The sequence below is a fragment of the Aulonocara sp. 'chitande type north' Nkhata Bay genome, linkage group LG12, assembly GCF_057382095.1.
Source record: "Aulonocara sp. 'chitande type north' Nkhata Bay isolate Kocher_YH1m ecotype deep benthic linkage group LG12, A_spYH_male_GT1.1, whole genome shotgun sequence".
In the NCBI taxonomy this organism is placed as follows: domain Eukaryota; kingdom Metazoa; phylum Chordata; class Actinopteri; order Cichliformes; family Cichlidae; genus Aulonocara; species Aulonocara sp. 'chitande type north' Nkhata Bay.
In genome coordinates this window covers 29,561,984-29,589,253 of record NC_141355.1, presented here as the reverse complement: position 1 = coordinate 29,589,253, position 27,270 = coordinate 29,561,984, and the positions used below count along the sequence as shown (strand labels likewise).

At 39.3% G+C, this 27,270-nt stretch overlaps 3 protein-coding genes across 4 annotated transcripts in view; 2 read left to right on the top strand and 1 right to left on the bottom strand.

The window, feature by feature from the left end:
* pi4kab (phosphatidylinositol 4-kinase, catalytic, alpha b) overlaps positions 1 to 22,865 on the bottom strand; it is a 29,675-nt gene extending 6,810 nt beyond the window's left edge. Inside the window, exons 1-42 of one of the 2 annotated variants that reach the window (XM_086314964.1) lie at positions 22,653 to 22,865; positions 20,976 to 21,092; positions 20,323 to 20,416; positions 19,926 to 20,014; positions 19,752 to 19,824; positions 19,405 to 19,667; positions 19,173 to 19,239; positions 18,306 to 18,454; positions 18,122 to 18,187; positions 17,910 to 18,006; positions 17,583 to 17,774; positions 17,377 to 17,477; positions 17,129 to 17,258; positions 16,329 to 16,458; positions 16,128 to 16,223; positions 15,820 to 16,003; positions 13,761 to 13,864; positions 13,377 to 13,545; positions 13,234 to 13,284; positions 9,540 to 9,648; positions 8,614 to 8,750; positions 8,389 to 8,522; positions 8,199 to 8,281; positions 8,041 to 8,111; positions 7,824 to 7,948; positions 7,654 to 7,735; positions 7,354 to 7,437; positions 6,588 to 6,677; positions 6,298 to 6,417; positions 5,408 to 5,422; positions 5,168 to 5,260; positions 4,919 to 5,075; positions 4,679 to 4,806; positions 4,433 to 4,591; positions 3,942 to 4,093; positions 3,404 to 3,511; positions 3,183 to 3,310; positions 2,841 to 2,999; positions 2,688 to 2,767; positions 1,889 to 2,088; positions 1,068 to 1,158; positions 256 to 423 (exon numbers count right to left, since the gene is read on the bottom strand). In XM_086314964.1, coding sequence (XP_086171090.1) covers positions 256 to 423; positions 1,068 to 1,158; positions 1,889 to 2,088; positions 2,688 to 2,767; positions 2,841 to 2,999; positions 3,183 to 3,310; positions 3,404 to 3,511; positions 3,942 to 4,093; positions 4,433 to 4,591; positions 4,679 to 4,806; positions 4,919 to 5,075; positions 5,168 to 5,260; positions 5,408 to 5,422; positions 6,298 to 6,417; positions 6,588 to 6,677; positions 7,354 to 7,437; positions 7,654 to 7,735; positions 7,824 to 7,948; positions 8,041 to 8,111; positions 8,199 to 8,281; positions 8,389 to 8,522; positions 8,614 to 8,750; positions 9,540 to 9,648; positions 13,234 to 13,284; positions 13,377 to 13,545; positions 13,761 to 13,864; positions 15,820 to 16,003; positions 16,128 to 16,223; positions 16,329 to 16,458; positions 17,129 to 17,258; positions 17,377 to 17,477; positions 17,583 to 17,774; positions 17,910 to 18,006; positions 18,122 to 18,187; positions 18,306 to 18,454; positions 19,173 to 19,239; positions 19,405 to 19,667; positions 19,752 to 19,824; positions 19,926 to 20,014; positions 20,323 to 20,416; positions 20,976 to 21,092; positions 22,653 to 22,850 — 5,043 coding nt within the window. In that variant the 5' untranslated portion in view covers positions 22,851 to 22,865. The remainder of the gene's footprint in view (positions 1 to 255; positions 424 to 1,067; positions 1,159 to 1,888; positions 2,089 to 2,687; positions 2,768 to 2,840; positions 3,000 to 3,182; positions 3,311 to 3,403; positions 3,512 to 3,941; positions 4,094 to 4,432; positions 4,592 to 4,678; positions 4,807 to 4,918; positions 5,076 to 5,167; positions 5,261 to 5,407; positions 5,423 to 6,297; positions 6,418 to 6,587; positions 6,678 to 7,353; positions 7,438 to 7,653; positions 7,736 to 7,823; positions 7,949 to 8,040; positions 8,112 to 8,198; positions 8,282 to 8,388; positions 8,523 to 8,613; positions 8,751 to 9,539; positions 9,649 to 13,233; positions 13,285 to 13,376; positions 13,546 to 13,760; positions 13,865 to 15,819; positions 16,004 to 16,127; positions 16,224 to 16,328; positions 16,459 to 17,128; positions 17,259 to 17,376; positions 17,478 to 17,582; positions 17,775 to 17,909; positions 18,007 to 18,121; positions 18,188 to 18,305; positions 18,455 to 19,172; positions 19,240 to 19,404; positions 19,668 to 19,751; positions 19,825 to 19,925; positions 20,015 to 20,322; positions 20,417 to 20,975; positions 21,093 to 22,652) is intronic. The other variant, XM_086314965.1, reaches the window with a different exon arrangement.
* Positions 9,937 to 12,802, top strand: serpind1 (serpin peptidase inhibitor, clade D (heparin cofactor), member 1). The gene is made up of 7 exons (XM_086314967.1): positions 9,937 to 10,088; positions 10,254 to 10,521; positions 10,777 to 11,420; positions 11,505 to 11,653; positions 11,740 to 11,864; positions 12,009 to 12,153; positions 12,280 to 12,802. Exons 2-7 carry the CDS (start codon positions 10,262 to 10,264, stop codon positions 12,469 to 12,471), a joined length of 1,515 nt encoding a protein of 504 aa, XP_086171093.1. The 5' UTR covers positions 9,937 to 10,088; positions 10,254 to 10,261; the 3' UTR covers positions 12,472 to 12,802.
* snap29 (synaptosome associated protein 29) lies at positions 22,859 to 26,935 on the top strand. Its single transcript, XM_086314968.1, has 6 exons — positions 22,859 to 23,126; positions 24,585 to 24,821; positions 24,961 to 25,154; positions 25,484 to 25,569; positions 25,654 to 25,758; positions 25,854 to 26,935. Exons 2-6 carry the CDS (start codon positions 24,585 to 24,587, stop codon positions 26,009 to 26,011), a joined length of 780 nt encoding a protein of 259 aa, XP_086171094.1. The 5' UTR covers positions 22,859 to 23,126; the 3' UTR covers positions 26,012 to 26,935.
* Positions 26,936 to 27,270: the final 335 nt, after the last annotated feature.

Here is a 27,270-nt window from a genome sequence, read left to right as displayed (position 1 = left end):
TCAAGTTTAATTGTTTGCCGACAGTATCAGATGTTATTTTCAACTGTTAAACCAGTCCCATGAGATTTATGGCTAACTATCCACTCACTTTTTAACCATCTAGTTAACAGTTATGAATTTCCTGTCGCTGCTCATTTCAACACTTTATCCATTTCTGGTAGTCAAATCTTAACTTTTCTTGAATTAACTGTAACAGCTGGGTTCATCTTTACACCCATGTGAAAAAAATGAAAATAATTGTATATCTCTACACACGGGAGGAAAGGAGCGGAGCACTTTGACCCCATACTGGGCTGTGAGGGGATGAGGAGGGTACATGGACGAGAAGTAGGATAGTCCAGTTGGCGGATCTGCTGGAGCCCAGCACAGGATATGACTCAGCTCTGGAGAATCAGCATCAATTGTGTGCCATGTCACCAGAAACTGCAGAAAAACATCAAAAAGTATTAAAATTGAATCCACCCAAAGGTGGATTACTATGATAGGTCCCATATAATGTATCACAGAATCAGCCCTGATTGTGTGCTAACTAGCCACCAGAGGAAACTGTGTTTATTAGTTACTAAATTAACTGGAATAAACAAGTATGATCTGTCAAAGAGCATTATCTGCAAAATCACAGTGGTCATTGGGGAAAGCTGTGTTTTTCCTCCACTGCTCCTTCTTTAAACAGGTACAAGACTCATTAAGAGTTCAATCACGCAAAACTAAACACAAAGGACTGAAGAGGGCTGGAGGGAAAACGATTACTCAATAACACAATTTCTCATGTGACACTATAGCCACTTAAAAAAAAAACACTAAGTGACAAACAAAAACTTTTTAGTTTGTTCATAAAATGTGTTAGTTTCATGATGACAGTTACTGTGTCAGTGGTACTTTGTTCTGGAGGTTTAAGCCTTTACTGAAAACCAGCTGAGTTACAGTACTTTAAACCATTCACTCTAAGTTTGTTCTTGCACACATGATGTTTGCTCGACACTAAAATAAAAGCATCATGAATTAAACCAAACAGACAATTGTCACAATCCACCTGGTGGTTTGTGAAGACAGGTGGTAGATCTCACCTTGACTGCCTCAGGAACGTCACACACAGCAGCTGGATCCATTCGCACTAAACGAGTCACCTCAGAGACAATAGCCTCTGTGTTTTTGAACCTGAAACAAAATAAATAAATAAAAATCAATAAATGGCTTATGTCTTTCCATAAATGACACATGACACTTACCTTATTTCAACAACAAAATTATTTAAGTTGCTAAACAAGCCAAAGTCAGCCATCTGTTGCTGTCTCATGTTAGTTTAAAGCAGTTTCATGGCCAATGAGTTTTTTTCCCTTGATGTTTTATTCATATTTTGATATTTAATTACCAATAACTAGATTTTTAATTTAGCAATGGTGAAGATGAGTGTCAGAGGTGACTTGCGACAGCAAGAAGTGCAAAAATGAAAGGGAAGAATTTACAAAAAAAAAAAAAAAAACTGTTAGTGAAAACTGCCATCATGTACGGTTTGGAAACAATGGCACTGACAAAAATACAGAAAGCCAAGGTGAACATGTGATGTTAACATTTTCAGTGGGAGACCAAGATGGACAAGACTAAAAATGAGTCTCTCAGAGGGACGGCTCAGTTTAAGCATTTTAGAGACAAGGTCAGAAAGGCGATGCTGAGATGGTTTGGACATGTGCAGAGGAAGGATGGTGGATACACCAAACATTATTTTATTATTTCAGAATTTAAAACAAGATTTTTTTTTTTAATTTATGCTTTTTACTTTAACTGTTTTCTGTTGAACACAAGCATTCAAGTTTTTCAAATTTTCAAATTAGACAGAATGTATTACATTTATGAAACAGGATGCAAAGCACTTTGATGTTCTGTGTACCTGGCAGGCAGCTGGAGGGCAAGGTAGGGTGCTATGCTCCACGCTAGATTGACGTTGTCCTTCCACTGTTTCTCCGTCAGACTGATGTATCTGGATCTCCAGTTAGCAATACTTGTCTCCACTGACTGTTCTGTAGTAATGGCAAGCTCTTGAGTGGATAAGGGATTGTACCATATTGTCAGCCGCTCAATCTCACTGGCCTGGAAAGAAACATACAAGTTTAGATCAGTTGGATTTCATGTAATTTGCATTATGAAGATTGTGAAACATAAAGTAGCTAAAGTAGAAGCCCAAATTAAAAAGATGACCTATTATGCTTATTTACATTTGTTATTATTGAACTCCACTTGAATGATTTCCAGTTCAATTTAACCCTTATTTATGTCATTCAAGTTTATTGTCTCCCTGAAACAAGTTCCTCAATGTTCAAGCCACTCTCCCTGCAAGTCAACTACTTCTTACTGGCTGCCCAGTCAGAGAGTTTGAAGAGCAGACAAGTGGAACTGCTGTGCCTGAACTGACCATATTAAGGCTACCCGCTGTCAGTGACATCATGCAGAACCAAGAGTAGAAAAAAAAGTCTAAAACCTGAGCTTATGGCTCATAGAGAATACTTGTATATACTCTGACTGCAGGATTTTTACATTTTATTCATGTTTAATATAATCATGCAGCACTGTAACAGAAAAAGCATAATAGGTCAACTTGCAACTATCTATTCATAAAAAGAAAAATATACTAAAGCATGCGCTTCACTTTATTGCCACATATTTGTGAATAATAATACTTGTTGAAATACCAGTAAAGCCAGAAGAAGAGTCCTGCGTTTCATGTAATACTTGTGCAGCTGGGTGCCTCTATTGCTTTTTTTAGACAGTCCTGAAATGTATAAAGAAAGAGTGGTGAAAAAGAAGTCACTGCATATATAATTTTAACACACTGCGTGTTTTACCTGATTTCTTGGATATGGTGGACATCCCTGAGGACAGAGGGTATGTGTTGATCCATCCCTGAGCGACCTGCTGCCTCTGACCCACTGCTACGTCGAGACTGCTTCGGCTGTCTGTCACTGCCACTACAGACAGGCTGTTCACAGACATGTCTTGGGGATCTGTGTAACAATAAATACCATCAGGCCCAGATCTAAACATCAAAACATAAACTTTAAGAAAATAATACTGATGACTGAAATCCTGTGACTGTTTTTTTCTGTTCAAAGCATCAGTATAACATCACAGAGTGATGACAATGGCTGTACAAAATAGTAATTCATTAATAATTACTGAAGTTATACCTGGAGGAACCAGCTGGTTGGCAGTCAGATATTTCTTGTCAGACTGCAGGCTGGCATAAAACTTGATCATTATACTGATGTCTTCTCTCAGCCTTTTATCTGTTTGAGTTGGAAATCTGGGAGCAACACTACACAGAAACAAACATAAAAATAAGTCATTAAACAGCTTTAAAGACACTAAACAGAGTTTTCTTTATCGCAAATAAAACTAGTTTAATTACCTGAAGTAATCAAAAGCTGTGGAATAGATTTTTTCTCGCAGTACGTTCCTGATGGTAGCATTTGTCACCACATCAGCATGCAGAAGATTAAGACCAAGAGTCAACAGCCTGAAATAAAGCAACAGTTTAGGATTATGCATTTGGCGATGCTGCTGATAGATTAGAATAGAATAGAATTCAACTTCATTGTTATTGCACATGTTACAAGTACAAGCCAACGAAATGCAGTTTGCATCCATCCAGAAAGTGTTTTAGCAATAATATAGATTTAATACAGAATATAGATCTATTATAGGTATGTTACAATGTACACGGTATGAAGGTGTGTTCTGAGTATACTATAACTATAAGTATGTACAGGCTATAGCCGTAGTGAGTGTACAAGCTATGTACAGGCTATGAATAGGTTATACATGTAGTTAAAAATATGAAAACTATACAGATTGTAGATTACAATTGTCTATTTATACTCGCAATTGTATAACAGTTGTATTTGTAAACAAATACTATGATTGCCACAGTATTTCAAAGTAAACACCTGAATCTTGGTCCAATGGCAGCAATATGTTTGTTTATGCTGCTTTTGGATCCTCCTACATTCAAAGACAGAGATCGCTGTAAAATGGCGGTGAAAATCTCCACTTGGTCAGCACTGGAGTACTTGGCTATCTCGAACCTCTGCACCAGAAACTTGAAGAAAGAAAGAAAAAGAAAATGTTTATGTCTCCAACCTTTACCAGTTTGTAGAAACAAATAAGCTTTGTAGGTGATGAGATCCAAAATTCTTGGGCTGATCGACTCTTCCAGATGTAGCATATTAAAATAGATTTAAAAACTGATCAGTATTGACCTACAATATGCTGGACTCACTCAGCACCGTCTTTAATTAGATATCTATCCATTAAAAGTCAGGACAAGTGATGAACAACATTCAGCAAAGAAACAGTTCAAAAGCAGCTAGATGGCCACATTACTTTTAAAAATGAACATTAAACAGCAAACAACACAATATTATTCTGTATAACTGACCTCTATCCAGAGGAAGTGAGGCACGACATCAGGAGCACAGGGTGTAGGTTGACTCTCCTCTGAGACAGCCAGAGGGCCAGCCTCGACCTTAGCCTCCAAGAATAAACCCATTTTCAGCTCTACTGTCATCTGCCAAGCTCCTGCCATTTCACGCATGAACTAAGAAGAAACATTAAAGATAATCAACTTAAACTAAACATGCATTCATGTAATTATTTAAACGATTTTAAGAGAAGTGACACATACTGGCACTTCCACCCCATTGTGCGCAGCCAGTAGCCATTCCCAGCAGGCAATGGCAGTTTCCATGCCATGTTCTGTAAACATCTTCAGAGGAGACCAACAAAGATGGTGCAAGAGCAGTGGATCGCAGTCTGAAAGCCAGACATAAAAACAAGAAAATTACTAATGAAAAGTGAACTTTATATAATAATTAAATGAATAAATAAATAACAGGCGTGATTTAAGAGAAGCAGAGCTGCTCACTTTTGGTAGTTATAAGGAGGGCAGCCATCTTGAACATGGCCTGGGTGAAGGCCTCGGGGTCTTTTTTATCTAGAGCACTGGTCATCTGATGGATCATCAACTTGTTGAGATCCGACTGGCTGTGAGTCGCCTCTGAGAACTGGATCATACCAGCCACCTAGACAGTACATAAAAAAGACAGGAGATAGCATCAGAGAGCAGAAGAGAATAGGAGTAGCTGTGCTTTTAAATATTCCCAGTATAGTTTACCTCTCCTGTGTACCGGTTTCGCAGATTGAGTGACGCCATGAAGTTGGAGTAGTCTTTTTTCACACATGCTGGTCTCTCTGTCAGCTGGGTGGTCTGAAGGGGGGAAAAAAACACAATGTAACTGCCAAATAACTGCATGGAAACTATGGAAGCATGAGCGACAGCTTTAATGTCACACTTGGATATACTGAGGGTGTCATGCCTGAGGCCTTTTTCTCTGTATTTAGTGATCAGACCAACCTGAGGGAAAGCAGCCTATGGTTGGGCACATGGTGGAGGACAGTACCGGCATAACCAGTAAGCCAAATGGGCAACCAGCCAGCCAGCCAACCAACCCACCAGTCCATTGCAGGTAAGTAACCAGGTAACCAGCAAATCCGTACACAGGCCAAGCAACCAGGTAGGTAGTTCGGTGCAGTTTAATAAAGACAAAATACAACAAATGAAGCAAATGAAAAGACAGATATAGCAGAATGCAGGCCCAAAGAAAATATAAGAAATGCCTAGCAAGCAAAATAATGTCACACAGACTAGTAAGCATGCACACATGAACATAGACATCTACAAATTGTTTAAAAAGCAACTAAATAAAACACACAAGCTATATGTGCACAACAAAAAAAATCAACAAGGACCTTTTTCTGAATACAAACAAAAAGCCGACGTCTTTGGCAAAGCTGCTAAATTGCACATGGCATGTTAAAAAGCACTTTATGTTGGACAGCTATTAATGAGCATTCAATCAACAAACCTGGGAGGCCATTTAGAATTAAACATTCTTAGTTTGCAGTTTGCTCCAAGTACAGTGTGTTACTAAAATGCTCTTTCTCCTGTCATCTACTGTGCTCTAAGAATTCTGACTACACATATCTTTGGTAGAACTGTGTCTTTGCACTAATTTGCATCTAAACTATATGTTAAAAAAAAATACCGTATTGGTTTAGTGAATGTTATCTTTCTGCAGAATTGCTAAAATGCAGTAGATTCTATCTCACCATCAGTTTGGTTCATTTTGTCTACATTTATCTTGACATTTAGTTGGGGGTTAAATCCAATATTTACAGTATGATAACTGCGGTGATCAGAAGGATTTGTGTGAAGCCGTGGCTGTAAGTGTATCTGTGACTCACGCCTAGTGTAGTACTCTGTCTGTTGTAGCCTGCAAAGTGAAGTATGCTCTCTGTGGCCATTGCAAGGCCAGTGTGCTGTGACAGTCCTGACACCCAGATCTGATGCTTGTTCAGATACTCCTGCAAGAAAAATCGAAATAGCAGATATGACAAGAATCATTTACAGTCACTTATGCCTTGTTTACTCAAAGTAAACACTCCTTTTCAAAATGCAGAGGTAAAAGTTAATTGCTTGCTTAAAATAAATTAATAGTGGCCATCTATTAAATAAAAACTTAAAAGAAACTAACCTGTAGGTGGGACTTTGTGACCGAAGGAGCCCATTTCATTGCTTCTTTCAGGATCTCACCACAGCGAGCAGCAAAGTCTTTTACTATGCTCTAAAAGGAGTTGGGAAATAAAGGCATAGTGCTACTTTATTAAGAACAAGAGTGGCAATAATATTCAATATTTAGTATTTACTGTTATATTCACATAGATCATTGCAATGATGTTGTTTATTATATTGCTCTCTTTTTCTTTGCTTGTTTTCTCTTTTTTCTTTCTCAACAGGTGATCCAGGTGATTGATATGTGTATTTTTTGTCTGTTTGTTTTGTTGGTTTTTGTTTTTTTGCCCTTCATCACCGTTCCTCTTCCCCGCTGTTTTTCTTTCCCTACCTCTCTTTCTTTCTCCCTTTTCTTTCCCCCAGTCTGTCTGTCCCGTGTGTAGCAAGTGAAAATAAAATAAAATAAACAAAAATAAACAAAAGGTGAATCAAATAGACCGATACGGCAAGGCCGGGATGGTTCATTTGGTAAAGTAAATTCATTGGGCATCTTTCTTCTGATGGCAAAAAGAGTGGCGGACATTCACTGAGTAAAATAAATTCTAGCACAAACCAAATGCCACTTGTTTATTTAACTTCTACATTTTTTTAAGAGCCCAAACCTCAGTCCACCATTAAAATACAGTTTACACTTGATATGATAAAAAAGAACTCTCTCCCTACTATTGTTGAAGCCCATACTGTGCTGTCCTCTAGTGGTCAGAAGTGTAATAACAGCCCAAACTCACCTCTCTGGCTTCGTATGTGTCAGGAACAGTGATCCTGTATGGGGTGTCGGGAATGTCATAGTATGGCTGGTCCTTATGAATGTCCTAAAGTAAAGGAGAATACATTTTGTTCACATGAAGTCTATATTTGCATCTATTTAAACACTTCCATGAGATCTAACTTAAAACCTCTTTTATTCGACCACAGCACACCGACTTGCTGACTCTGCATTATGTTATCGGTACAGGGACCGAGAACCAGGCACTCAAACAGAGAACCTGGCACTCTGTCTATCACATCAACCCTCTCCTCATACTCACAGCACTTAGTGACAGAGAGAGTGTCTGCAGAATGTCCAACATGGTCTTTAACACACGACCGCTCCAGAGTAGATGAGGGAATCTGGTTCAGAAAGAAGGATGTAAAAATACTTAGAAAAAATGATAAGCGAGAAAAAAGCAGACAAGGTAACTAAATGATTTCTACTCACGTCTCAGCCAAACCAGAGAGGTATTTGTCTGCTACTCTGCGGATCCTCTTGTGGGTATGATTAAAGTTCACCAACAAGAATTGGGCATGACGCTCTAATTCTTCTTCGTGTTCTTTGGTCTTTGCCTGAAAACATTAAAAACAAAATGATTTTTTAAAATCTGAACTTAATTAAATGTTGCAAGCTCCACATATTTTACTATTTAAATACCCCCTACCTTCTCAGCCATCATCTGAAGGAAAACATCAAATACCTTGTCGCCAACACAAATGATGCACTGCATCATGCCTGCAAAAAAGGAAAACTGAGAAAATGGGTTCCATATATTAAAAAGACAACAGGATGATTAAATTGATTCGGGCACAAAGCTCTCACCAGATTTGTCTTTCTGGATGGCTTTGTCTTCAAAGTATCGAAACATGACCTGGAACCTATCAGGATCATTGGATCGCAGCATCCTGAGAGAGATAACAGGAGGAAATTATATTTTTGCACATTTTGACCTCGCTTAAGCAATCAAAGTGAGAAAAGATAAGGAAATTAAGCTCATGCCAATAGAGCTGACCTCATGTATTCTAATCGGTAGACGGAGAGCAGGTATGTGGACATGGCAAAATCTAGCTTGTTAATGAGGGCAGACCCTTCAGGAGGTGGGTCAAGGAGATTGCTGATGGTTGCCCGCAGTTCACTCAACTCCGCCTGGAGGAAAAAAAGATTTGAACACCTAAAGATTCATTCTGGTATTCCTTTAATTAAAAAAAAATAATCAAAACTATTTTGAACACTGTACCGGGGTGACTGTGTCGTTTTTCAGAGCTGAGTTGTACTGTAGCTCAGACCGCAGAGGTTCTCCACTGGGGAAGGTGAGAAGAGGAGACTTGGTAGCAATCTCACACACACCTTCATACCACTCCTCTGGCCAAAGCCCTAAAAAGACAAAATATATTTCAAGAAATACAGAAACATGTTGGTTTGCTGCTGTGAGCCTTTTTCATTCCACATATCAACACAGCTGTGGCAGATGTACCGGGACAAAAAAATAAATAAGCTGAATCCATTTTGAACAGAATTTGGAACGTTTCTTTTATTTTTAGAATTTTACTTAATTTAACATCTATTACTGATCAGTTTCACTGATTTATCCTCAAAGTTTGTGCAACAACTTTGTTTTCAGAATCAGAATACTTTATTAATCTCTAAGGAAATTATACACAATCATGTTTAATAATTTTACTGTAAGCCAGCAATTTCATTCTAATTTATAACTGTTAATGTATTTCTTTTAATAACTTCTGACTACAATGTACTACTGACTATGCATCTATTACCTTTCCCTTCTAGATCTTGTTAAATTCTACTCAGTTCTTCACTCCACATACCCCTGGCTACTGCAGAAGCACCTCCTAGTACTTCTGGTTAGACACTGACACAGACCTATGAATCTTATGTTTATGGTGAATCTTAAAATTAAATTAAGTTTGTGACAATTGATCTATCTTTATATTTTTGGTATAAAATCTTCATGATTATTATATTTCTTGTAATTGTGCTTGTTTAAGTCTAAACCAACAACTACATGATCTATGTTTTATAAATGAAAGCTACAGATGCCTTGAGATTCCAAAACATCAGTGCTGAACAAGGCAAGGAGCCTCATCATGGGAGGAGCTTAACATATGAGCTTAGCATATGAAAATTACTTAATTCTTTGCTTACCTGATCCTTCCACAGCAAAACCCATGACCACTGAGTACAACCAGAAGTCCCTAAACAGCTTCTGGAGGCGGGGCTTGGCCTCTTTGATTGGTGGAAGCCTCCTGGTCAACTATGAGTCAAAAAAGCCAGACAAGACAGATAACAATGATTGATTTAGAGCAATTATCGCTTAAATCAATAATTTTATGCAAAAAGTGAATATAAAAAAAATCCCCCAAAATACTGGTACTTCCTTTGAGTACAAAAGGTTATTACACACTGGATATTATGCATACTAAAAAAGTGTAAGGCTTACAAATAAATTAACAGCTGCAAACAATGTGTTACTGAACTACAGGAGATTTAACTGTTAGTAAAATATATTCTTAACAAGTGAGCAGAATGGTGAAGAGTTAAAGGTTTGAGTCAGTCACAGGACGTTTTGGTCTGTTTGATCTGGTTTATTTGTTCAAGAGAAGCCCACATCAAAGTTCAGTGGTGTATTCAATTCTTTGCTCTTAGTCCTACAAACAGAAGCAACAGAAGACTTTACACCACGACTCGGTAAAGGTAAGACATTACCGTTATTATAGACAAACTGCTGTTATCATTAAAAAACTAGGTTAAATTTTTCAACAGCAAGCAAATTATTTCACATCTACAGATTTTTCAGCATCTAATTGAATCAAATCTATTTAAAGTGGTCGTGCTAAATATGCATTTCCTCTGCCTCAGCCATTAGGATGTGGGTCATCACTCTCATCTCAGCAGTCTGTCTGCTGGCTAGTCCATCTCGGGCTGGAATCAAAGATCTCAGCTCTCACTTCAGTGACCCCAAACCCGACCCCAGAGGCTTCGAAGCAGATGGCACAGTGGACATAGACTCCCTACCCTTGGAGTACCACAAGGAAAACACTGTCACTAATGACCTATTTGATGGCTTTGAGGATGAAGATTATATTGATTTCGATAAGATCCTAGCAGCAGGCAGTGATGACTACATGTAAGTATTAGTGATTTTTTTTTTTACTAGGGTGGATTGTTTAAATATGTTTTTGTAAAAATACTTAAAGTGTATATTAACTGAAGTTAGTTTACAACATAAACACTTGTACACTTGTGATATTTTTCTTGGTAGTGTTGATGATGTAACTGTGTATACACATCACCTATGGGACACATGAACAAACCACAATAAACAGTTACTTATTATTCTACTTTTAAATGTTTAGATGATGACTCTAAGCATGTCTTTCAGTGAAGGGGATGAGGTCGATGAGATCGCCACACCAGCCCCCGACATTGACATCTTTGCCGAACCCTCTGACCCAAAGATTCGGCGTGCCAGACTTCTGCGACTGTTCCACGGTCGTTCTCGCCTTCAGCGCCTCAACATGGTGAATGGCCGCTTTGGCTTTAACCTCTATCGAAGTCTTCGAAACAACGTCAACCAAACTGACAACATCCTGCTAGCACCCGCTGGGATCTCCATTGCCATGGGGATGATGTCTTTAGGAGCGAGATCTGAAACCCATGATCAGATCTACAAAGTTCTGGGATTCGCTGAGTTTGTCAACGCCAGTCATCACTATGACAACACAACGGTGCACAAGCTATTCAGGAAGCTGACACACAGGCTCTTCAGGAGGAACTTTGGCTACACAATGCGCTCTGTAAATGACGTCTACGTCAAGAACAGCATCTCTGTGAAAGATACTTTCCGTGCAGAGACAAAGAATTACTATTTTGCAGAGCCTCAGTCAGTGGACTTCAGAGACCCTGCATTTCTGGCTAAGGCAAACCAACGCATACAAAAGCTGACCAAAGGGCTGATTCGGGAACCACTGAAGAGTGTGGACCCAAATATGGTGCTGATGCTACTCAACTACCTGTACTTCAAAGGTGAGAAAAAAAAATATGACATGCTTTCAAAAGACCCCTATGATTTCAACATGGCTATTTGACTTGATTTGTTTGACTAAACAGGAACTTGGGAGCAAAAATTCCCTAAAGAAATGACTCACTATCGCAACTTCAGAGTTAATGAAAAAACAAATGTACGTGTGCCAATGATGACAAACAAGGGGAACTATCTAGCTGCTGCCGATCACGATTTAGACTGTGATATCCTACAGGTGGGTGGCCAATCTTTAACAAAAATGTTCTCCCAAACAGGGACGCGTAAACAGCACCACAAAAAGATCAAATTTCCTTTTTTCAGCTCCCATACACAGGAAACATCAGCATGCTCATCGCCTTGCCAAGGAAGCTCACTGGCATGAGGTCTTTGGAGCAGGAAATCTCTCCCACGGTTGTCAATAAGTGGCTCAAAAACATGACAAACAGGTCAGCAGCTGAGACATTCAATAATGTTTTTCAGTAGAGGATCTTTTAAAGCTACTGGTTTATGTGGAAAAGTGGGAAAAAAAGTTCAGATATTGTTGCGATTTAAAACGATTCAACTATGACAAACTTCTATGTCCCCTTCAGGACACGTGAGATTGTGCTACCTCGGTTTAAACTGGAGCAAAACTATGACTTGATTGAAAACATGAAGAAGATGGGCCTCACTGGCATGTTTGAGGAGACTGCCGATTTCTCTGGCATGACCTCTGAAAGAGTTTCCATGAACTGGGTGAGCAACACTAAATCGCTGACAAATAATCTTGATCTGTGATCCATTCAGTCACTTGGACATCTTATTAACAGCACGCAATACTTCCTTTCAAAGTAATGTACAGATTCTGATTTCTCTCTGTAGCTGAAGCACCAAGGAATCATCACTGTGAACGAAGAGGGAACAGAAGCTGCTGCTCTGACTCAGGTGGGCTTCATGCCGCTCTCCTCTCAGATTCGCTTCGTCATCGATCACCCCTTCCTCTTCCTGATCTACGAGCACCGCACGAACTGCCTTGTGTTCATGGGCCGGGTGGCCAATCCCTCCCAGAGCTAAACAAAAAGTTGTGTTGCACAGCTAAACTATTCATGACAAGCCTGCTTAGAATGACCGACTAGATTTGGTTGATTCTAGAAGTTGACATCAAGTAAAGAATTTTTCATGCGAGTATAGCCTCTAGCTGAACATTTAAAGTTCTCCCTTATATAATTCAAAGCACAGAGTGTCTCTGAATAACTCAATAAATTCTTATCAGTCTGTTAATGTTTTATCTTCTGCAATGACACTAATGTAGAAGCGTGCTCAGAAAACAGAATTATGAAAATGTTCTTACTCTAAGGCTGAAGTGAAACAGTCAATTCTGTGAATAAAGCTTAATCTTGTAAAATTACTTTTTTTTTAACAAAAGGGGGGGTGCTCTAAAAAAGAAAATTTCAACTTTACTATTTAAATATTTAATATGTTAAGACCTAAAACTATTACTATTAATGGAAAGTACTAACTAGCACACAAGTGGAGGTCTATATATACACACTAAAAAAATACAAACTGAATAGATTGTATTATAATATTACAGTAGGCGCATAATGTTTGGGGGGGCTTAAAGCAGTAGCATTCAGCATTGAACTATAACACCGATGTCTGTACTGCAACTGACTTGGTAAATATTTGTTCATACAGTTAAAACCTAACTAACACTTTGTATTCCCTTGCAAGAACTCAAACATTGATGTAGCTACCTCAGCTAACCTACGTACGGGTATTTTAACACTTACAAAAAGAGCCGTTAAAGGGAAACCCCCTATAACGGCTACTCACCACAGCAATGACTGGAATGAGGACTCCAAGATTTCCAGCACTACTTGATGCCTAGGGTGATAGAGAGAGCTATTAGCATGCCATCAATGTGGCTGTTACCAATTTCCTGTGGTGTTTGGATGTTTATGTCAGGAACCACGTACCTTTAGTGCGGGGCCCTTGTCAGAGGCCCTCTCGCTGGCTCTCTTTCCTTCAAGGCCCAGTTGAACAAACAGTTCTAAAAGGTTCACCAACAGTTCGTCCACAAGCTGCTCCCCCTGCAGGTTGGCTGCAATGTTGGCAAGTGCATTTATCACTGCCAGAGAGCAGTGCCTTGATGGGGAAACAACAGCACAGATGGAGGAAAAAGTTAAACACAGCTGCAGTACATATAGCCATAAATGTAACCAAGATAAACAAGCCTGTAATAACTAATCAGGCAGAAGTATAACATAGAAGTCTAGAACTGTAAGAACAAAGAAGAAGAATTTTTAAACACTGTTGCAGCCGCTGGTCACTCGTTGAAAAATGTGAGAGCAGATGCTGACCTGTAGCCATGATCTCTGTAGTCTTTGGTGGCTGAGTAGACCACTGAACTTGCTTTCACACTGATCTGCTGGAACAGATTCCACACCTCCTGGTAGATGTATTGCTACAAACAAAGAGACAAATAAAGACATGGTTAAAAGCTGGAATGTAAGAACCAGTTTTTAATAGTGGGAGAATGACAAGATAACACGGTGCTGCTTACAAAAGTTACAATTTCCTCAACAATAAACATTAGTGGTAATAAAATGCAAAAGATCTATATCAGTTGGGCATTTTTGGTGAGATCTATTTTCAGTACTTTTTTTTTAAATGTTGTTTGTCAGAATGAGAGCGGGCTTTTTCCAGAGCACCTGGTTACACTCCAGTGGAGTGTCATTAGTAATCTTGGAATCCTTTCTTAAAGCTTAAGTGCACTGAAGAAATAAACACCAGCTGACAAGTTTACAATAATTACGATGTGTCAGCATCTTCAGCAAAAGGAGCTCGAATTAACGCCTCTGTATTCCTCTACCACCAAATCAAGCTGCAGTTTACATCAGGGTAACCTCAATCGCCACTTCATTAGGTATACTTGTTCAACTTCCTGATAACATAAATATCTAGTCAGCCAATCACATGCCAGGAATTCAGTTAACTTAAGCATGTAGACACTGTCAAGATGGCCTGTTGACTGAGCATCAGAAAGGTGATTTAAGTGATTCGAACATGAAAAGGTTGTTAGCGCCAGACAGACTGATCTTGTTTCAGAAACTTCTGATCTACTGGGATTTCCCCACACAGCCACCTCTAGGGTTTATCGAGAATGGTTGGGGGGGGGGAGAATATATCCAGTGAGCAGCATTGCTCTGGGTGAAAATGTTTTATTCATGCCTGTGGTCAAAGGGGAATGGCCAGACTATTTTGAGCTGACAGGAAGGCAACAGTAATTCAAATAACCACTCTTCACCAACCAACGTATGCTGGAGACATTAAACCAGCACATTAAACCTTGAAGTAGGTGAGCTAAAACAGTAGAAGACCGCACAAGGTGCCATTTCTGTCAGTCACAAAGAGGACACTGAGGCTATAATTGGCACAGGCTAACTAAAGTTGGATACCAGAAGACTAGAAAAATGTTTCCTGATCTAAGGAGTCTCAGTTTCTGTTGTGATATTTGGATGATGTGATCAGAATATGGCACAAACAAAATGAAAGCTTCAGATCCTTCAGTCAGACTGGTGGTGGTGATGGCTTGTATCATAGATGTGCAGCCAACCAATCTTTTAATGGGTCAAAATCTCTGAGTAATGTTTTAAGCACCTTCTTGTATCTTTGCCACAAATAATTAAAGGCAGTTTTGAAGGTAAAAGGGGGACTAACCTGGTACTAGCATGGTGAACCTAATGAACGGGCTGATGAGTTTATATGTACTACACATTTTGTAGGCATTTAAGAGCGTGGGACCAAATATTATGTAAACAGCTCAGTAGCCCATCAAATAATAAGTATGGTCACAATCTCCTTTTCTGTCTGTGGTGTTGAATAAAGCCAAGTAAAGTGTCAAAAGCTGAATATTATAAAGCTGCAAAACAATCTTTGATCTTTTATGTAGAAATATTTACAGCTTAATCATTTTATCCTGACAGACATTGATTTGATATTTTGTGATAATTAGTATATGAATTCCTGAGTTGTCAGTCTTATGTTTAGTCCAAGTGTAAGGTTTGTGCCAATCTTAAAGGAATTCCCTCAAAGCGTTCCTGAGGTATAAATATGAAGGACAGGATGACATCAGGATAGACATACCAACCAAAAACATGTCCAACACCACCGCTGTCGTGGGTTGGCGTAGCAGCACAAAAAGGGTTACTTTTGTTAGTATTTATACTTTTGGTATATTTAAGCAATAGCAATTACCAGAAGCTAGCAGTATTGTTAGGGAACATAGATTTTGTTAGGGCAAGCAGTTCACCTATGGTTTAATTTGTTAGATAATTATTTACTCCTTTCCCTATATGCCCTGTCCACCATGAAGACATCTAAAAATTGGGAGCAAGTTTCTCTGCAATGTCTACATACATTTCCTGTAATGACCATACAGCCAAGCTGGTCTATGATGAGCACATCCAGCTGTGAAGGAGGCTGGCAGAACTTTTGCTGAAGGATCTGAAGAATGTGCTCCATGACTTTCGGAGTGTCTCTCAGAGCTACTGCAATGTGGCCAAGTGCTCGAATGGTGTGATCTGGAATTAGATGGGCATCCCTGGAAGAAATTAGATTATTTATTTTTAAAGCAGTTCATCAGGGTATCTGTGTCAAGGACTTGGATATCACTTGGGTGATTCTAAAGCCTAAAGTATTTTGTTTTTACTAGAAATGTTGCTCACTTGTCATTCTCCTGTGAAATGTATAGACGGTTTGAAAGACTAGCCAAGAAAGCCTCGACTATGACATTGTCCATTGTCAAACCAGCTTTCAGACATCTGAGAGAGAAAAGGACAAAAATGTAAAAACAGAAAGTTAAAAAAAAACAGTTGAATTATTTTTTAAATCTCAGAGGAGCAGTGCTAGGTGTGTTTGTATCCAACCTGCAGATGTTGTCAATGGAAATATCTCTGAGCTGTTCGTACATGGAAGGCTGGTCTTTCCTGTTTGACAGTAAGTTGAAGGTGGACTGAGAGTGCTCATTGGTCACATTTATCCTAATTTCTCCTGTGCCTGAAAGAAGTGTATCAGCAGCACAAACACATAAATATTAGCGCAAACAGAATACAAGTTATAACACTATGTAAAACCAAGCCAAGTGTAAAATCTAAAGAGCGCATTTTGTAATTTATAAATTAAATGACTTGTCTATAAAAACACAGCACTCTGTGGTCAGGCAAAAATCTATACCCTGAATTACATTTACAACTGTTCTGAGTCTGTAGCCACTCATCAATGAACATGTCTAGGCACGACAGGCGCTGTTAACAATGACATTGTTATTGATGCATATTTGTCATTGTGCTCTTAGCAATATGACTCATTGATCTTTGCACCAACTGTGCTGTTCTTTGAATAAGATAGATGTGTGCTGGATGCTGTTTTCAAAGTGGCAATTGAAATATTAATTTCACTGTACTTTCACGCAGAAGTTGCAGGTTTACCGCAGCACAGTCATAGGAAACTTTGGTGCTATTAACCCGTGTTCAACTTAGAAAACGTCCTTTCTGTGTGAAGACTTGGAAGAGACTATGCTCTTTAAATTAAACTATATATATTTGCTGTGAAAAAAAAATCCTAATTATGCTTCATGGTGTTTTTAGAGCAAAATTCTTATGAGGATAGGAGTTTTGAGTCTTAGCTCAGACGTGGATTTGAAGAAACCATTTTACACAGTAAGCACCTGTGTTGTACTGGCTGTGGTACTTGTAGAGTTTTATAAGAACAGGAGAAGGAACCACCAGGAAATCCTTGAGAGAGGTTGTGGCAGAGTGAGCAACTACTGGAAACCTTTCACACAGGCGACCCAGGCCCTGAAATGAAGTAGAAGACAGTCATAAAACCATTAAACCAATGCCCAGCACAGAAACAAAATGTCCAGAACCTTCTGTAACACTGTACTTTTCTACATTTGTATTAATATTATTATACCTGTAGGCAACAGATGAGCAGAGGCATATGAGCAATGATGACTTTACTGGAGGTTTTTGACTGCAGTTTCTCTGACAGTTTGGTACACAAATTCTCAGCTCCTGAAGAAAAAAAATATAACAGCATCAGCACCAGCAAACACATCCAGATCCCTCTGATTATGATGTCTGAATACACACTGTTCACTTTCTGCTGCAATCCATTACCTTGCTCATCTTTAACGGCCCACACCATAAGGTCCACGCATGCAGCGTTGGCTTGGCAACGAAGCTTGAGGGGGCTTTGTTCCCCTGGCAGCCCTCCAGTGTCATGAAGAACCCTCTGCAGCTCCGACTGACTGCTGCTAAACTGTTCCAGTACAAAATCGTGCACTTCCCGCACAAACGTTGGCTGCAGAGCTTTAAAAACATAAAGAGAGAATGAGTATTTGTAAAATAGTGTTCAGCACAAAATTGGCTGGCAAACAGAACAATAGCAACGGCAGGGCTGCCTGCTGTCAATGCATAATAAATACGCTCTCTTTGTTGTTTTACCTTTCATGTAATATAGTGTGTCCCGCAGCATTTTGAACACACACACATAGAGAGGGTCACTGAAGGTTTTGTAATAGAGGTTGATTCCAGGATTACACTTAACAACAAACAGAGGAGACATTGACAGAACAGATTACTTAACTGATAAGATCCTGTGTCTAACTTTGAATTTACCATTTACAATTCTGCACCGACAACGGTCATATGCTTACCTCTATGACTTCTGTCATTGTGGCATCCAGAGTTTTCAAAAAGGACTCGGACACAAACTTCTTCACCTGCAAGCCAACATTGCACACAACTACTGTAAAGGCTCAAGATACATATACTGGATAAGAAGCAAAAGTAAAAGATTTAAAGGGTTGTAAGCGGTGTACGGGTAGTAGGCTACTGCACCATGGCAAGGAGCTGTCGGAGCAGATCCACAGGCACCTCCACCTCATTTTCTCCTTCCCCCAGGAAGAGTGGAGATACCGAGAAACTGGAGCTGACTGTAGAGAAATAGTAGTCAGGGTCGACTGTGTTGCTGTCTGGAAAATAGGCACCTGAAATCAGTGGGAGCAGAAGAATTATTAACAAAAACAAGTAGGATGAAATATGACTGTTTCCATTAGATCTCAGTGGGTACTATTTCAATAATATAGAATTAGTTCACTTTGGAAAATAAGGGTTTTTTTGTTGCACATTATTCTACTGAATCTACATTCCATAGCAACAATTAAACCTTTCTGTGTAACAGATTATGGCTTGTAATACTGCAGATTATAAGTGTAGAATTACTGAAATAAAACACTTTTTGAGTCTGTCCCACACAGTTTACAAAAAACACATTCCCTGAGTTTGGAATGCAACATAGTTAACAGGAAATCTGTGGAAATACAGCAAATGTTACAAAACTCTTAATCTGACCACAAACAACGAATGAATTGGCATTTCCAAAATTATAGAGTAATACAGGATTGGAAATACTACTTCAGGCATAAAGCAATTAAAGGCCAATCTGGCATAACGTAGCAGCTATAAAACTCGGCATGAACCCAAACAAAAAAAGGCTAACTACAGTTACAATGTTTTTATAGTCTGGCTTATTACAAAGTTACAATATGGGGGATATTGCAGTTCACCCTAACAAACCTAAAAAAAAGTGCCCAGTTGTTACATAATGTTGACAGCTGATAATAATAAGCTGAGCTGAATTGCCAGACTAAACTAAAAACTAAGACACAAATATTTTTAAAGTAACTTCTGTTTCTTCAGTTTTACCTTCCAAGTAATGTGGACTAGGAGTTGTAGGAGAGCAGGGTGAGTGGCCTCCTGGATCTGTACTGATCTGTTTGAAAGCACATTACACAACTTTAATGGGTAACGAAACATACCACCATTATCACTGAATAATATGAATTAACAAAGCAAATAAAACTATGATTGCTCTGGATTGTCCCCTAATTATCCTGAACAAGCAAAACACGTCTGGAATCCGGCAACATGTACCGACCTGTGCAGATGAATCTAGGTTGGTCCCGGTGCGTCTGCGCAGAGTATCACTCTGGCACACTGTAAGAAGTGAGGACGGCAGAATAGAACGAAAGTCATTGAAGGATCTGCGCCGTACACCCTCTGTTTCCTCTGTAACGCATCGTGCCTGCGGAGAATCTTTGGGGAACAACTTGGATAACAGAGCTTCATCTGTGTGGCTGTAGCGGCCAAATGCCCGAGTCATGCCAAGCAGGCTGGGAACAATATACTTGCACAGGAAGACTGCAGACAAAAAAGAGCAGCGTTAAGGTTCTTTTTTTGTTTTAAAAGCTAAAGTCAGAATGTTTGTTGCATTTCTATCTATACCTTTGTCATGATTATCCGGTGTTTGGCACATATCCTGTAACGCCTGCATGACCTCCATTATAGTGTTCAAGATCTATAGTGAAAACAGTGCAAAAACAGTGAGTTAGCACTTAAATGCAATGCACCCCAACCCTGTGAATAATATAACGATTTATCACCACTTTTTAAACAGACCTCTTGTCTTGAGTCTGGATCCTTCTGAGCCACATCTGACAGAAGAGTCACTAGACAGAAGCTGAAGTTGTCTGCTACGGGGAGAAATTCTGAGGAGCAGAAAGTTACACAGACACAGTTGAATTGAATGCCTCATAAGGTTGAACAAAAGAAAAGAAATAATGATAAGCAGATTTGCCAAAAATGTAAACATCAAAATTAGAGCAACAGAGCGTTATGCTGAACAGAAACAGCAGTTCACAATATGCAATTCAAGTATAAATTAACCCATCTGTCTAGTGTAATATATCTCAACACAGTACAATTAATTAATAAGAATTGCTAGAAATTCTACTGCCACAAGTAAAAGGAGTCTATTGTAAAACTAAAAGCTTCACTATAAGAGGATTCTTCTTACCCTTTCCTTTCTTTCCTGAGCTTTCCTCGATCCATTGGACCCGTGGCAGCCCTCTCAGTAGGCTCAGCAAGTAAGAAACAAGTATGTCTTTGTGCTGCAGGAGTAAAACAAATCATTACACACCACAAACAAGTGCACTCTGCAGCATAAAATCAGCACTTTTGCATGCCTGACAAGCACTGACGGATCAAAACAACGAGGTTATCTCACACAAGAAAATCTGGGTCAAAGAAAGTGTATCACAGCTTTAAAAATAAAAGTAAGGCATCCAGCACTATGCTGTCAAACAGAAGGGAAGCTTTCCCAACTGTGTCTAAGTGTGATGAGGTTAGAGGCTTACACGGCTAACTGCATGTCTAATCGCCAGATTAATCAGATTATGAGAATAAGCTTATCACAGGGATACATGTAGTCAGAGGAGAGCACAGGAGCAAACGTGGACTAATAGTTCTAATACAATATTACCATTGCTATACCTGTGAAACAGAGTTTGATAAGCAGTTAGGAAAATAGAAAATTAGTATTGTGTCAATATGCAATGCCAATACTTCACTATCTAATGAACTAAACTATGAAATCTTAAATCCACTGTATTACCAGAACAGCTTGAAGCGAAATGAAAACTGCTCAGCTTTTTACTGACATCCACCCACCTGTAAGCCAGATTCCACCAAAAACACAGCCAATGCAATAACAGCATCTCTGCGACGCACATCCAGAGTGAACACACCACGGACTTCCACTGGACACATACATTGCAGCTTCTGAACCTAAAAGGCCAAAAATAAATATTAAAGTAACAGTCCAGGCTGCTAATATTCACACATCAAGCTGATTTATCTCACTTGACAGCCCAGTGTGTTTGTGTCACACAGCATATGAAAACATAACACTACAGGATTAGACAATATGTCAAGTGTTAAAACCTGTTTGTATACTGAAAAACAAGCATGTGTTACCATCCATAAGTCAAAATTTTGGGGTTATTTTCTCAAGTATTAGCCTTAATGACTTGAAATTTCAAGTTATTTTCTAATACGTATAACTTACTAAGGAAAAGTTTTGAGATACCAAAAATTTAAAATTTTAGATAATTACCAAAGATTTGGACTTACAGATGGCAAAATACTTTTTTTCAGTGGCGGAAGCAAACTTCCAGATGTTTCAGAGTGAGTGTGTGGTTCAATGAGAGTAATATTTGTTAGTCTTACACTGTTCAATTAAGTTCTACTACACTAATAGAGAGAAATCCCCAACAATCAGACAACCCTCCTATGAGCAAGCAAAAGTAGCAAGGAAAAACTCCCTTTCAACAAAAATAAACCTCAAGAAGAACCAGACTCTGGGAAGGGCAGCCATCTGCCAAGACAGCTTGGGGTGGGGAGTGGGAAACAGGACAAAAGACACTGTGAAGGAGAGCCAGATATTAATAATAGCTAAGGGTTAAAAGTAAAGGGAGATATAAACACAGGGAAAGTGAAAAGAAGAAGAAGAAGAAGAAACAGTGCATCACGAGAAGCCTCCATCACCTTACCCTATTGCAACTAAGGGATGGCTCAGGGTCACCTGATCATCTACCGGAAGACATCTGGAATCTGTACACTTCTATGCACACTGTATAACCCAGCAAGCAAGCAAGATACAAGCATTTATGATATCTGATAAAGTGCCAGGCAGTTTCCTCCCTACAGCTCAAACACACAGTGGAACTGGGCATTACATAACATAACCCATGATAAAGTTACAACTCTTGGTGACAGCTTTTTGATAATGGCTTCATTTGTTCCCTTCTAACCCTTTACTTTCATTTACAAAATTTACCCATTGTTTTTTTGTTTTTCAAAATTAAAAACCTTTCCTATATTGGTAAGACCCAACTATCAATCTGCAACAGGTTTCCAACTATATAACACATGTAGGCGGATTTTGGTAGCAGTAAAGACAAACAGAGCAGCCTGTGAATGAACTCCTGTCTCAAAGATTTCTCTGTAAACCTGTTTGACTGCAGTGCCGATCAAGCTTGACCGCTCTGTCCGTCCGATGCAGTAACAGGCACCACACAGCGACGCCACTTTCCTCTGCACTGCCCACTTTTCTGATTCAGTGTTTTGGAGACCACTGCTCGCGTTTTAGAGATTTATAACCACGGAGACTCGCACACAAGCATACGAGCATAACTGTTAAATGTTAGCTTGGTTGTCATGTCGTTGATCAAAATAAGCCACCGCCTGTGCGGAAGCGCAGCTACACCCTGAACAACCCTGCCACTGCTTCTAATTACTAACATGGTTAATTATTGCGTGTTTTGGAGCTCACGCTTGTTTTCTCACCTTTTCGACCGGTGCGGGGCGGTGAGCGGCTAAAGAGCGGGCCAGCGACAGGACTGTGTTAAAATAAAACCCCCTCGTACCACCTCCCATTACGGACATGTTTACCCCTACATTAAACCAGCGCAATTCATCGCTGAGAGGAAACAAGCGAGCGGGGCTGCCTGGGAGAGCCGCAGTACGGCAACTCAGCAGGGACATTTCTAACAGGGGCTCTTCGTTACCGCAGCAACTCACTCACAAAGGGCTTGAAATAGATCAAATTAAGCAAATGTATGGATTGTAGTTTTATTATTTACATTACAACCTGCGTGGGTTTTTATCAGTGAGTAACCCCAATATCGCCCTGGTGTGCGTTTCCTTTACGCAAGATCAGCTGTCGCGAAAGTGTGTGTGCAACGTCATCAAACGTGATAGGAAGAGTTCAGTCAGCTGATAGAGCAACAACGTCGTCTGCCGCGGCTCCTGTGGTCAAAGGTTTGTCTGTTAAGTTAATCGTTACTGTGTCTTTTTTTTATTATTTTACACTTTTAGACAGCATTTGTTCAATAAGAGAAAACTGCCTGTGGTGACTCTTGCGGATGTGGTCGTTTAGTTGACTGGCAGTTAAGCTAACGGTTGACTAGCAGACCAACACCCCGGCGATACATCAAACATTTCTTGACTTGCAATACTGTTTTATTTTTCTCCTCTTAATATAACACAGCAGGTATTGTTGCAGATGATTAATGTGAAATACGTTGACAAACCTAACTCTTGCTCGAATTACTTGTTGGACAACGTTGAAGTTAGCCGAAGCTAACACGCTGGAGCTTTCGTAATCGCACGAGTTCAGACAAGTTTCGAAATGAACAATTAACCTTCTTTTATCAACAAAAACGTACTGTTTTAATAAAACTAATTATTATCTAAATAGCAGATGTATTATGTTACGCATCGTTTAATTATTCAGCTATCCGATCCCAAAATATAATAAATAACGTTTCTTCCCGACGAGGTGCGATCTATCTATCTATCGATCTATCCATTTTCCTCCGCCTATTCAGTTCATGGAATTCAACATGTTGTGCCAAAGAGTCTCCTATGTGTTAGCTCTGCATTTCTCCCTATGACTCCTGAGATGGGTTCCAGTCCACCGTTTGACCCTGAATTGGATAACCAGAAGAAAATAGATGGAATGGCTAGATGTGTGTGCAGCTGATCTGCAGATGCCTGTCCTTAACTGAGCCTGGTTCTGCCGGAGGTCTCTTCCAGTAAAAATTGAGGGCAGGGGAGGGGATCTCCTTTGGGTTATCTCTCTACTATTATAGGCTTTACCTTGCAATCCAAAGCACCTTGAGACAACTGTTGCTTTTGCGAATTTAGTTGAAGTCAAGATAAATAACACTCAGACTGTTTGAAGGATTTAATCAGTGAATAAGTGAACTTAAAAGATCAAGTTTTGGGAGACAATGTTTAAGAGGTGTAGTTGAGATGGTTTTGATATATGTGCAGAGGAGGGATATTAGATTCATTGGACAAAGCATGTTAAAGATGAAGCTGCCAGGCAAGAGGAAAAACAAGAAGACCATAGAGAAGATTCATAGATACAGTGAAGGAGGACATGCAGAGGGTTGGTGTGGCAGAAGAGGATGCCAGGGAGAGGGTCAGATTGTGGCAGATAATCTGTTTAGGGAACCCCTAAAGGGAGCAGCTGAAAAAAGCCAAAGATCATCAAGACTGGAACCAAATATATTATCTTTTATTAACCTGTTTATTGTTTGATTGTGTTCCAAGAAGTTGTTCCAGTTTTAAGCAATGTAAAATCCATTATTTACAGGTAACAAAAACTCCTTGTTGTGAAGAAAAGCTCATTCTTAAACTGCATGTAACTTGATGCTTGATGCTTATAGTCCTTTAGCTAAAATTACCAAAACATTTGTTTCTGCTCCACAGATGGCCTACCCTAAATCCCACAACCCGTTTGCAGATGATGATGATGAGGAGGATTTCAAGCCTAAAAGTAGGGGGTTTGATGACGAGCCAAGTGACAGTGGGTTGAGTGAAGCAGAGAGGAGGCAGAGATGCCTCCAGCAGGAAGTGATGCGTACAGCGCAGTCTGCTGTGGATAGCAGTTACCGCTCACTTGGCCTCATCTATGAATCGGAGAAGATGGGTGTGGAAACTGCAGAGGTATCTTAAATGAATAAGGTTCACACTACTATACAAAGAATTGACACTGTCTGTGAAAAGGTCATAGTCAACAAAGAGTTATTTTTAAAGGCCCCGTCTTCCCATACCTCATCCTGAATTAGTCTCTTCTTGTCTGCAGGAGCTGATGCGACAGGGTGAGGCTATAAAGAGGGCAGACAAGATGCTGGATAACATGGATCAAGACCTGAAGACCAGTCAAAGGCACATTAACAGTATTAAGAGTGTGTGGGGCGGCCTTGTCAATTATTTTAAGGGAACGCCAGAGACAAAGCCACCACCTGAGCAGCCAAAGGCCTACAAGGCCAGTGAAGGGTAAGTTTGTTTTTATTCTCTGTGTCAGTGAGGTGTGGTAGCATCATCCAGTTTCATTTCTGCATGTTTGAACTCCTAAACAAATCAAGGAGTTCTGTGATTTAGAGGACTTTCAATATATTAAAGATTGATATGCTGTTATGTGTAGGGACAAGTTATCATATTTTACAACAAAGCATGAAAACAGTTACTCTGAATTTGTGTTAAAGTAATGTTCACTTCTTTTAGAAGTTCAGGTAATTCATTTTTATTTTTTACTTTCATGCGTACAACTTGTTATTGACCGTCTCTCCCAAAATGTTTGAACAATTCTTATCTGACTTTCTCAGATTACAGACTGCCTTGTCCAGCAGCAGAGAAAATGAAGATAAGTACCAAGCTAGCCACCCCAACCTAAGAAAACTGGATACAGGAGGTAAGTGCTGGAACAAGAACCTCAGCATTACGGTATCTTCCCACCACTTACTGGCTCTCACTATTTCTTACTTCATTGTTTTAGGATTTGGAGCTACTGCATCAATAGATGATGGCTCATCTCAACAGAATGGATACCCTAAGAACAGATACCTGAAGGAGGCTCACAACACTCTTGACAAAAATTTGGGTAGGGAAATTCTGCACTTATTTAGTTACATACCACGTTTTTTATATAAAGTTTGTCTGCTGTAATTGAACTGATGTCTTTTGTGAATGTCTTAGATGAGATGTGTGTAGGCTTGGGTAGACTGAAGAATCTTGGGCTTGGTCTGCAGTCTGAAATTGATGCTCAGGACGACTCCATTGATGCTCTGCTAAATAAAGTGGACAAAATGGATACAAAGATCCACAACACAAACCAACAGATGAAAAAACTGTAATAAACACTTGGATTCAACTCAAGGAAACCAAAACTGACCGCAGATCATCCTCTCACCTGGGCCTTCATTTTTTTTCTCCACCTCCTTCTTTTAAAGGAAAGACTATTCACTGCTTGTTTTGGATGTCACTGTCTGTCTCTTTCTGCACTGGAGTTGTTTATTTTCTCTGTTAAGTTTCTCTCAAACTCTATCTGAATGTATGTAGTTGAACTTTCATTGATTCCATTCTGTTTTTATTGATCACCTTAGGTGTTTAATTGGCTGTTGGTTTGCTCATCATTCATGCTGAACAAACAAATTCTGTTACAAATGAGGAAATTAATTTTAATGATTAAATATTCACTTAAAGGAGAGTAACTGGATCATTTTTTTGTGTGACATTCATATGTCAGTGTAACTGTGATTCCTAGGCCTGCCACGCTACAATTATATAAAAAAAATACAAGCAAGCAGCTAGCCTAGCTCAAGTCACATTTGCCTTATGTGTAATTTGTATGTACAGTAGACTAGCTTTTGAAGCTGTGCCAAGTCCATGTCACCACTGGCACCGCTCACCATGTGAAGCTTCCCTCTGACATTTCTGAAATTTGTTTTTGAAGTTTATTCTTGTTTTTGAAGGATTTGATTAGCCTTATATAAATCCTGTGTATTTATGGTTATTCATTGAATGCTGCATTATTGGACAAATAATGTGAACAAGCTCATGTTAATATAAAAACTGTCACAGAAGGAATATAGCCCTTATACTACTTATTGTTGTATCTTCCATTTCTGACTAAAAGAACCACTTTTTTAAAGTAAAACACAACGCTATTCTACTAAGATGATTAAAAATATGGTTTTATGGTTATAATGTCTTATTTTTGCCATGTTTATCATTTGTTGTAATCAAGTCTGCATAGCCAATAAAGCGTATAGAACAAGTCTGAGATGTCCTGTACATTGTTTGTTACAAGTGAAGCAGGAAGCCCAAAGCACCACAGAGGGGCGCCACATTCCCAGGAATTAATTTCTCTAGATTTTTGGGTAGTATGTGTCTTACTTTTGCATGGGCTGATAGCAAGAGAGAGATTTGGTTTGTTTTTTTGTTTTTCAGATCAAAGAAAGGATTTTGTTAGGAATTTACATACAATTCACAAATATAGTTATTTGTTTCCGTTTTCCTAATTTTGTCATTTGAGGATGTGTGAGAGTTTGTTGTATGGCTGTGTACCACTTGTGTCGTGCTCAGCCGTCTATTCATTATCATTCCTCTGTGT